Consider the following 11,538-nt stretch of genomic DNA (forward strand, 5'->3'; position numbering starts at 1 on the left):
ACGTTCATGACGAACAGCCAATGAGCTGCTCTGCTCGCCAACCAATCAGCACTCAGTAGCAGTAATGTTAGCGTCCTGCTGCCCAAAACCTGTTTGCTGTAGAATAAAGGAAACATACAGGTGAGTTTTCTTTGCTTTTTTAGTGAAATACATCCTTCTACTGTCTAAAACTAAAGGAAAGTTCTGGTTCAGTGATTAGAAACTATTTTAACTTTTCGTTTTTAGCCGTTTAGCTCCATTCACTCCCATCCTTTGAGGACTCATTCGCAGGCGCCCTCTGCTGTTTAGCAGTTATGTTTTTGACATAACGTGATGATATAATGTAGATGACATGCAGAATATGTGCCAAAATGAAAAGCAAAACCTCTTATTACATGCTTTTCATGTTGCTTGTCCTCTTTTTTGTACTTTAAATGTATCTGACTCATTGAAATGCAGCCGAAACAGTGAAATGCAGAACACACACACGATGGCATTTGAACAGTAACATGCATAAAATGTTCTAAAATTGAAAGTAAAAGCTGCTTTACGTTGCCCTGATGCTGTGAAGCACAGCAAGCTGGAAAACAATAGCCATGAATACCAGAGTTCCCAAAGGGAAGGTGAATTAGAGATTCGGATATAACACCAACAGCAGCTTTTGAGAGAGAGAGAGAGAGAGAGAGAGAGAGAGAGAGATACTGAACCCACCGGTGCTGAAGCAGAAGAACCCAAAGCAAATAGAAATATATGCTGTCAACAACAAACTACTTGCTACTCTACTCACCAGTTTACAGGGTAGGACTTTGTTTACATCTAAACACTTGAATGATTAAGTAATTTTGCAAAATCGGTGAGGTTCCCCTTTAAAAGCTAGAACAGGGGTCGGAACCCCAAATGTTAAGAAGAGCCATTTTGTCCTTTCAACAAAAATCAAACCACCTTGGGAGCCTCAACATTTAATGTCCATTTTACCATCTTGACAGTAAATATGTCTCAGTTTGTGCTGATATACAGGCTAAAAAGTACATACATACATACATCATCTAAACCGCTTATCCTTCTGGGTCGCGGTGGGTGCTGGAGCCTATCCCAGCTGTCATTGGGCGGAAGGCGGGATACACCCTGGACAGGTCGCCAGTCCATCGCAGGGCAGACAGACAGACAGACACACACAGTCACACTCACACCTAGGGGCAATTTAGCATGTCCAATCAGCCTGACTGCATGTTTTTGGACTGTGGGAGGAAACCGGAGTACCCGGAGGAAACCCACGCAGACACGGGGAGAACAGGCAAACTCCACACAGGAATGACCCTGGTCACCCGGCCAGGAATCGAGCCCAGGCCCTTCTTGCTGTGAGGCAACAGCGCTACCCACTGCGCCACCGTGCCGCCCAGGCTAAAAAGTTATAAACAAAAATACAGACTTACTTTGCTCTGCTTTAAGCTTTAGCTCAGCTATAGTTGCTTTTCTCGCATCTCCAGCAGGAAACTTTTCCACAAAAGTAGAACAATTTCTCGTAAAACGTCTTTCAACGTTCGATTTTTTTACGAGGCTAAAATCAGCTTCTCGTTCAAATTTTCCCGCCAGAATGTAACTACTGTACAGTTTAAGGCGGAACGAAAAAATTTAAATGAGAAGCTGATCGAGAAACTGAGTTCAGCCTTGTAACTTTTTAGTGTTTGTCAGTTTCTAATCTGCAGATTAAACGTATCAGGAAACCAGCTGGAGTGATTATAAACACAGATAAGTCCATTCGTCTCCAAATTATTGGTGTTCGCCTTAAATCTCTCTCTTTCTCCTGTCGTTAAGTTACTAGCTAGGCGAGACGGTTGTCTGCGTTGCTGAGTGACCTGCAGTCTGCACGCCAACCTTCAGAGTTATAGGGTGTGAATTAGCAGCATTTAAGACCATTTATTGTTAAACTGTGTTGATCGATCAGCAGAGCTTTATTTTACTGCTGTGGAGCCACAACAGGACAGTAAAAGAGTCATTTAAAGACAAGGCAGCGTGCCTCATCTAAGGAAGCTTCCTCTTTAAAATGATTTTTGATGATGTCACCATGCATAAGGGGGACGGGGAAAACTAATATAAACCAATAATTTCATATTTCACCTCCCCCCCCACCTATCAGCTAACTTAGAGACCCTCCCTGATATGGACCCTCCACTAATATGTCCCAGAGCAGGAGGAGAATGAGTTATGGTTTATGACTCATGTTGACTTTGAAGATTCCTCGACGCTGTGGAAGAAAACCTGACGTTCCTCCGCTTATACAGATACTTAAGCTTGGCAAATGACAATCCACCAACCTTCTATAATTGTGCACTGTGGCTCCTCTGAGACAAAAGTTTGGGCACCACTGTAAAACCCAATAATGTAATAACACCCAGAAATATGATTACAAATTGAACTTGTTTGAACCAAATAATGTATAATGTATTGCTTCAGTGATGTCTGTAAATAATGGTAATTATCAGACTCGCTCCAGTGATTGGATCGTATTCAGGTACAGAGAGTTTTTACTGAACTGGGAAAATCTGCCTTTAGTTCCAGCACCAGTGAGCTGGACCCTCACTACAGGAACCACTAGAGCTCAGCTCGCTGGGTCACTCAGTCACTTTACACTCTTACTGTCTAACCACCTCCACTCTGTCTGCAGCTGTTTTACCTGATTTTTCACTATTATTGTCTTATTTTCATTATTCTTTATTTATTTATTCATTTATTTATTGTTCATATTCTTATTTTTATTTTAATTACAATTATTTTATTATTATTTTACTCATTTTAATAAATTTTTAGTATTCTTTTTGATCTTATCCTCCTTCTGTTTTATTTATCTTACTTTGATTTGATTAACTTCTACATTTTAGCTATGTTGTAATTATTGTTTTATATTTTCTACTGTATTTTTACGTATTTTTATTATTAATGTTAATTCTTTTTATACTTACCTGATTTGAGTCATTTTTTTTCATTTACTTTTATTATTTGATATGTTCTTAACATTATCAATCCCTTTTTCCTGTATCAACTCAGCAACATTGTAAATGAGGGTCACCCTCGATGTTCTCCGAGGTTAATAAAGGCTGATTGATTGATGACTTACTTAATAATTTAATAAAATGTCTTAACCAATAATGTAATAGCATTTTACAGATGCAGTACGTTATTACATTATTGGGAATATTGTTTATATTTTCAGGTTGATGCAATACCTCATTGCATAATTGTCGCTTTACAAATTGATCACTTAGATAGATAATACTGTAGTCTGATATTGTAAAAGTGTGCTAATTTTACATCCATATTCTACGTGTAACGTTTCAGAATGTTGAGAAAATGACAAATGGTCACTCAGTGGCAGTTTAAAATAAGATTAAAATAAAAAAGTGACCAACTTGTGGAAAATCCAATTCCCAATAATGCAGTTCGTTATTACATCAGTACAAATGCTCTTACGTTGTTGGTCAAGAAATTTTATTACATTATTAGATACATTACATTATTACATTAGCAGATTTTAGCACATTTTGACAGGTTAACTGCGTTTTAATCACATTTCTGGGTGGGAGGTTTTGGCGTTAGTGAGTTGTAGTGCTCCTGGTGTAGAGACTGTGAGTGGCCTGTGGGGGCAGCAGAGCGCTGGAGCGGCTGCAGCGCTGCGGAGGAAGAAGAGGCTGTAGCAGCGAGCGGTGTTGCTGTTTTGGTCACAGAGATAAAAGTTTCCACTGAAACTGCAGAAAAGCTTTAAAGTCCACGATTATAAAGGTACGACACATATAATCAGCTTTATATTCATTTATGAACGATTGTGGCGTTTTTCTGTGTTCAGAACCACCGGTGAACCTACACGTGTCTGAATGTGTGTTTATGGGATGTTGATGATGGAAAATCTGAAATAATTTGGGGACTATTTCGCCTGACAAGACCCTGCATGTGTCCCTCCGCCATGAATTGATTTAAAAACATATATTTTAGGCCCAGACGATCAAAACGATCAAAAAAAGTGTCTCAGTCATCAGGCAGTGAATTCACAACCATTTCATGTAGGTTAGTAACTTTGTGTTAGGGAGCTTTTAGAGGTGGACGTCTGGTTCCTATCACCACCACTGTGAACAGTTCTGACTCTGTAAGTTTCTCTAGAACAGAGCATTTCACACCAAACCACTCTGAACCACTCTGTTTACATCTTAACCACTTAATTATGCAGAAATTTTGGAAATTGGTGGAGTTTCCCTTCAAATAGAGCAGCATTATGTATGTGCGTGCGTGTGTGTGTGTGTGTGTGTATATATATATATATATACACACACACACACACAGAACCATGAACACTAAAAGAACCCTTTGCATGATTAAAGGGTTCTTTGCATGTTCAACGGATTCTTCAGATTGACTGAGAATGTGCTGCAGATGGTTCTTGAAACATATGTGTATTTTTATACATACACACACACCCACACACACACACACACACACACATATATATATATATGTGTGTGTGTGTGTGTGTGTGTGTGTGTGTGTGTGTGTGTGTATATAAATACACATATATATGTTTCAAGGCCTACTACAAGTGCCTATGTTTTAAATATAGCACCAAAAAGGGTTCTGGTACTGTTACAAGCTCATATCATAACAGTAATAGAATCCTTTTTGGTGCTATATGGAACCTTTTCCAAATAGGTTCTGTTTTAACGTGCCTGTGCTTTTATTATCCTCAGTGTTGTTTTCTGGGGCTTCAGGGCTGAAGAGCAGTTTCACTGAACCTGGTCCATGAATGAGGCCTGAGAAATGTTTCCAGACTTGAACAGCATCCTGAGCAGCAGCCCGGACAACTTCAGAGAGGTACTTCATCCACCCTTCCTCTTCACTCCACTCTGTGATTGCTTTAACTAGGCTGTAAATACAGTCTATTAATGAACTCACTCTTTCCTTTTTTCTTGGTGGTTATAGAGAGAATTCATCCTGCTGTCTGACAGGCAGGCAGATGCTTCTTTCCTCATTCATCATTACCTCACCTTCTACTTGAGGGGTGAGTGTTTACAGCACCATCCGATAGAGTCTGGCTGGAGACAGATGCACCCTCAGCCACAGTGGCAGAAGCCGCCCAACGGCACGGGAACTTTTGGCTGCTTCTGCTTAGCGACATCATCACTTCGTCCATTTTTCGTCCATAACACAGCGAGAGAATTCAGTCAATGTACCTCCCTGCTGAAAAACATCATAGAACCCATTAAAAGTGTCTGCTGGTTCCTGGTGGTGTCCCAGGAGTCACTACTGGTATCCTGGGTTTTTCTGATGGGTTGATATCACAGTGTAAAGGATTCTGATCATTCTGATTCCTGATACATTCGGTCGTTTCCTAAAGGTCTCTTTTGTCTCCATCTTGGCTTTCATGAGTTTCAGCAGGAGCCTGTTTGTTTTTTCTGCTAGTAAACCCGACATTGTTTTATCGTCGTGGCAGGTTTTATTTTGAAAGTTTACATATTTAATTACATTATTAGACAACAGTTAGTTCTGGCCACGCAAGCTGATTGGTTGAGAAGCGTTCTAACCGTGCTGATATTTCCCCATAATGTCACGGGTTTTTCATAAACACTGTATCACTCCGCTGATATGCTTTTGCTAAGCAACAACTTTGATAGAAGACAGGCAAGACATTTGAACGTTTTTACTTCTTACTTTGCCGCAAACAGAAAATGGACACTTTTAAGATCACATTTGACCGACAGACGATTTGGACCGACTCTGAAGATGAGACTACACTAAATTCCCAAACGGTCAGTTGGTCTGTGTGGAGCTGGAGAACGAACTGCCGGCTGTGCAGCGAGTGGGCGGAGCTCGTTACTCTGACGTAGCAACAAGCTGCTCGTTAAGGAACTATAATTTGGTGAAGGAACTGCGAACATTAAAACATATTAAACGCCGCGTTCACGACCCAGTTTATTAATTTATTACTGTATTTATTTAACTGTTGTATTAAAGCAATAGAACACTCGAGGAGTGTGTTATCACCAATAACATCACGGCTGTGATGATCTACGGCGACCAAATCACAGCCGTGATGTTATTGGCGATAACACACTCCTCGTAGAGTTCTATTGCTTAATGATCAGTATGACAACTCTAATACACATTCAGTGTAGCTCCTGTTGCCCAGCAGTACGTGGTTCACTGTTTTTCCTCATAAACAGACAAAGACAGACAAAATCACTGTTGTGGCAGGACGTGAACTAATAGGCTAGCGGTGCATGTCAGGCTGAGAGTGCATGTCTACAGCCAGACCTTCTCGAACCATCAGTGTACAGTTCAGGTCCTTCATGGATTCTGTTTGCTGTGACCTTTTGTTAAGTGTGTGTTTTAACTGGTGTTTTGTTTTCGCAGCTCGCTGTAAGGTGTGCTTTCTGGGTCTCGTACAGTCCTTCAGTCATTACAGTGTTGTGAGTCAAAGGCTGGTAAGTCCTAACCAGCAGACTGTGCCCTTCCTTGTTCACAACCGAACCAAACGTCATATCTCCATTTTTGACGTTTTCAGTTTTTGACATAATATGAAAATACCTGTTACCCTTGACCTTGTCTGTAAATTTCATGATGAATGGACCAGAAGAAACGACCCAAAATGGCTTGGAAAAATGTCTGGTTTCATTGACTTACATTAAAAGTAGAGTATGTTTTTTCCTTCTCCTGTAAAGTTACCATTTTGGAGACACTAGGTTTTCTTCCGACAGCAGCGATGTTTCAAACCCTGCACTTACAGGCTTATTTATGGGCTTATTACTTTTGTTGCATCTCTACACTCTTAAAAAAGATGGTTCTTCGTGGTTAGTAAACACAGTGGCCCATTTTCATGAAGACACGGTAAATAAGTGAGGAATCTGATCCTAGATCAGCACTCCTGCCCGCTGCCCTTCATGAATCTGGGCCAGTGGTTCTATCTAGAACCAATAACACTCAAAGAACCATTTGCATGATTAAACGTTTCTTTGCATGGTGAAATAGTTCTTCAGATTGATGGAGAATGTGCTGTATATGGTTCTATATGCAACATTTTTGAATAGGGTTTTATGTAGCACTGAAAAAGTTCTTGTATGATAATAAGCTTGACTTCGTCTCCTCTGCAGACCAGTTTCTGCTCCGCCATGTTGAACGGTATAAACTTTCACTATGACGTGACGAACATGATCAGAATAGACTTAAACTTTCCGATAGGGAATGTAATCAGATACAGGCGTTTACACGGATATTATTCTTCTATTTAACAGATTATTTACAGGATTACCCACCTCGATCAGTCGGATAGAAACTGTAATGGCCTCAATCTGACCAGTCTGTTCCTAGTAGCTATTAGTCGGATTGTTAACGAATTATTAGGCTTCATGTAAATGTGGCTAGGGTGAGTTTAAATTCAGCCCAATATAGTGTTATATAGTTATGTAATAGTGTTCATTGGTGCATCCCAAAACAGAAACCATTGGCAGGTGCTGAAGCAACAGCCCATTGACTTCTGTTATAAGTGTGTTTGTAGTATTCACGCTTTCTGCTCTTTTCTAAGTACAGAGAAGTGTGTCAAGAATTATTGTCCATGATAATCAACCATATGTTACAGATGCAGCAAAAATGCAGAAAAAAATGCTAAAGTATTTCTTTAAGGCTTATTATTCAGCAACTATTTTGAATTATTTAGTATCTACTATAAAGTGTTCACTAACTACTATGAACTACTCAGTATCTGCTATGAATAATACCTTAAGGGGTTAAAGCCTGTGCTTTGTGCTGTATTGCAGGGGGTGAATCTGAACCAGGCGAAGGAGAAGGGTCAGCTGGTTTTTCTTGAAGGACTGAAAGCTTCTCCTAGAGTTCTACTCAACGAGGACACCAGCGATACGACCCACACGTTTGATTATCTCAGGTCAGTGAGCCGCAGGACACTGAGCACGTTTCTCGCCCTCCTGCTGTAGACGTGCGCTGACGGTCCCGCCGTGTTGGCTGTGTCTGTGTTCAGGTCTCCGTGTGCTGAGCTCAGAGGTCTGTTTGAGTTTGTGTGTAATTCGCTGAGTCAGGGTGGGAGTGAGGCTGGAGGTGAGCCGTGGGCTCCACCTGTCCTGATTATAGATGACCTCAGCGTGCTGCTGAGTTTAGGCGTCAGCGCTGGAGCCATACTGGACTTCACCCACTACTGTCAGGCCACCGTCTGCTCCCAGTTACAGGTGAGTTATCAGATGTAGTTGAAGTGCTTTGGTGTGTAATTTATGAGTTCCAGTAACAGCAATTGCTGATTTTTCACGTTGCAGCTCCAAGTCTTTGTCTGTAATTGAAATGTGAGACCAATAATAATATAAGTTTTCCTGTTTACTGGTGCTTAATGCATGGACTGTGGATATATTGTACATAGTGCACTGTAAATATACAGAAAGAACTTTTATGTTTAAAGTCAACTTGAAATCAAAACGGACGGCTCGTTCATTTTTATCCAAATGCAGTGACCTTTTGCCCCGTTTCTAAAATCTAATCTTCAGGTTTTTGATTACATCACCAAGCACCGTGACTTCTTGCCTCTTCTGCCGTGTCACATTTTTGCCGGTGTGAGTGTAGCATACTGAATTAGAATTAGGCCCAGTTCCATTTCACCCCTCGCCCCTACCACTCAGCCCTACCCCTCCGTTCTGAGTGTTCTAGTCTAGGAGTAGGGTGTCCCGATTCTTGTTGAGATAGAGGGGTAGGGCGAAGTGTTAGGGCTACATGACCCTCCAAACGGGGGTTTTTTAGAGACTCCAAACAGAGAGTTATGAGAAAAAAAGAAAAAACGGTAAGATGGTGCAAAAGAGACCAAAGAAACCCACAAATGTGAGAATTTTCACTGTTAAAAAATTATGATAACCACTGTATTATCTTAGTTTAATGTCGTTTCAGTGTATTATGGTCCTTTTCTTCATAACAAGCATAAAAATCACTAGTAGTGCTGACGTCCTGGTATCTAGCTAAATTTCCTGTTCCACCTTAAATGTTGCAGCAGTTACATTCTGGCGCCTCAGACATCAGAACTGCTGCACCATTTAAGGTAGAAAATTCAAATAAGAAGTTGGTGAATCTCTCAGCTTCATATCACTGAAGAATTAGGGGTGGGCGATAATAAATAATTGCCCCCCTCTTTGAAGTCATACGATGCCCTAAATGTAACTAAAGCCCAGCAGTGAGGAGCTGAACTTTACCCTCCTCTGCTGTCACTGCAGACTGGCAGGGTCGCCTACAGAGCAGCGCTGGTAGCTGTTAATGAAGTGATGCTCTGTTTATTTGAGGGTCCCACTTCAGAGGGAAGATTTCAACCACTACAACTTGTAACTCAGTTCCAAGAGGCAACACTCAAAAACAAGTGGTAGAGGTAAAAACGATGACCAAGTGCAAATTGTCATCTTGAACACAACGGATCAGCCAAATATCAGATTTACAAAACTGCAAAGTTCAGACAAAATCAGGGTTCCAGACGGCTGCTACTACAGCTGTTCTTAGCTAAGCCACATACTTCTGTCTATGATGTTAGATTACAGGGGTTCAGACAGGAAACCACATAATCCAGTCTATTAGAGATCACAGAACAACTCCACACGGTTTGAAGTGTCTGTAGTTTTACCGATGCTAATTGTTGGGTTTATATGCTTTAATTACTAGTTATTTGTTAGTTACATTCGCTGCAGGTCAGTGCAAAACTAGAGAAGTAAACTTCATTTCAGAGTTTCAGAGTTTGTTATATTTGTATAGTGTGAACCAAATAGAAATCACAGCCTGTATTTATTCTGTATTTAGATTGAAGAGAGCTGATCCTAGACCATAATATTATAATAGTAATAATAATATAAATAATAAATATGTTAAAAATAAATAAGTATTTTGTTATTGGTCTGGTTTGTGTCCAGGGTTCTATAGTAGCTCTGGTGCGATGTGATGATGAGGAGTGGGATGAAGAAAGCTCCAGCTACCTCCTGAAGGCTCTCACTCATCAGTGCAGCCTGTCTCTGCGTGTGGAGGGGCTTTCCACCGGCTACTGCAGGGACATTCACGGACAGGTACTGATCTAGACTGCTGATTGGCAGTTTCAGTCTCCATTTCCCAAACGCTTTAGCCGAGCGCGCTAACGTTACTCCTCCTAATAAACAGACACACGTTCAGCTCCGTCTCCTCATTATTCACCACCATCACTGTAATATTTCATCATCAACATTAACACACGAAGGTGATCAGAGGGGCGGTGGAGATCGAGTCTGCAGCGTCTGAGATCTTTAAAACGCAGAGTTAGAAAGAAAATCATCTCACAGTGAAAGCAGCGTTTTACAGTAGGAATAAATGGAGCTCATTATGCTGGTAGTGAACTATGCTGCTGACTCAGCTGCCTAAAAACCATAGAAACGGACCTTAAACAGAAGTGAGGACCCTGTTGGGGTTCATCCTAAAGTTAGGACAGGATTTAGGAGGTTTAGTCTAGTTAGGATGTTTGTGTGATGCTGTTTTCTAATCTGGAGTTGATGATGAGATTATGAAGTTAGGAGCTGTTATTCTGGAATAGCTACTGTCCCAAATTCAGTCCGTACTGAAGTCGTCATGGAGACTAAACAGATCAGATCTGAGAGTTAAGAAGCTTCTGTAATACGATGTCTGGTGTGCTGAGAGCTGCTCCAGACTTCAGTACTGCTCTGTGATGTGTTTCAGGTGGAGATCTGGCGGCGAGGGAGAGCCGAGGAAAACCAGCGGAGGGTTTTTCAGTACAAAGTTCACGACAAGGGGGCGTCCTTCTTCGCGCCGGGGACTTCGAGAGCAGTACTTTAACAGTTTCACCAACTGATGGACTTGTTCTACTGCTCTGACATTTTGCTCAGCCATCTCCAAACTCTGTGTCACTGCAGTCATTTATAGTGTTTATATACACCGATCAGGCATAACATTCTGACCACCTCCTTGTTTCTACACTCATTGTCCATTTTATCAGCTCCACTTACTATATAGCTGCACTTTGTAGTTCTACAGTTACAGACTGTAGTCCATCTGTTTCTCTGATACTTTGTTAGCCCCCTTTTACCCTGTTCTTCAGTGGTCAGGACCCCCATGGACCCCCACAGAGCAGGTACTATTTGGGTGGTGGATCATTCTCAGCACTGCAGTAACACTGACGTGGTGGTCGTGTGTTAGTGTGTGTTGCGCTGGTGCGAGTGGATCAGACACAGCAGTGCTGCTGGAGTTTTTAAACACCTCAGTGTCACTGCTGGACTGAGAATAGTCCACCAACCAAAAATATCCAGCCAACAGCGTCCTGTGGGCAGCGTCCTGTGACCACTGATGAAGGACTAGAGGATGACCAACACGAACTGTGCAGCAGCAGATGAGCTATCGTCTCTGACTTTACATCTACAAGGTGGACTGACAAGGTAGGAGTGTCTAATAGAGTGGACAGTGAGTGGACACAGTGTTTAAAAACTTCAGCAGCACTGCTGTGTCTGATCCACTCGTACCAGCGCAACACCCACTAACACACCACCACCACATCAGTGTTACTGCAGT

At 41.5% G+C, this 11,538-nt stretch overlaps 1 protein-coding gene across 2 annotated transcripts; it reads left to right on the forward strand.

The window, feature by feature from the left end:
- Positions 1-3,645: 3,645 nt before the first annotated feature.
- elp6 (elongator acetyltransferase complex subunit 6) lies at positions 3,646-10,987 on the forward strand. 2 transcript variants are annotated; one of them, XM_036558453.1, is made up of 8 exons: positions 3,646-3,756; positions 4,713-4,836; positions 4,945-5,023; positions 6,376-6,446; positions 7,776-7,900; positions 7,994-8,198; positions 9,903-10,052; positions 10,693-10,987. In XM_036558453.1, exons 2-8 carry the CDS (start codon positions 4,783-4,785, stop codon positions 10,807-10,809), a joined length of 801 nt encoding a protein of 266 aa, XP_036414346.1. In that variant the 5' UTR covers positions 3,646-3,756; positions 4,713-4,782; the 3' UTR covers positions 10,810-10,987. The 2 variants fall into 2 exon arrangements, with proteins under 2 accessions (XP_036414346.1, XP_036414347.1); XM_036558454.1 differs by having other exon boundaries at positions 4,734-4,836.
- The last annotated feature ends 551 nt before the right edge of the window (positions 10,988-11,538 follow it).

This window comes from Colossoma macropomum, unplaced genomic scaffold, assembly GCF_904425465.1.
Source record: "Colossoma macropomum unplaced genomic scaffold, Colossoma_macropomum, whole genome shotgun sequence".
In the NCBI taxonomy this organism is placed as follows: Eukaryota; Metazoa; Chordata; class Actinopteri; order Characiformes; family Serrasalmidae; genus Colossoma; species Colossoma macropomum.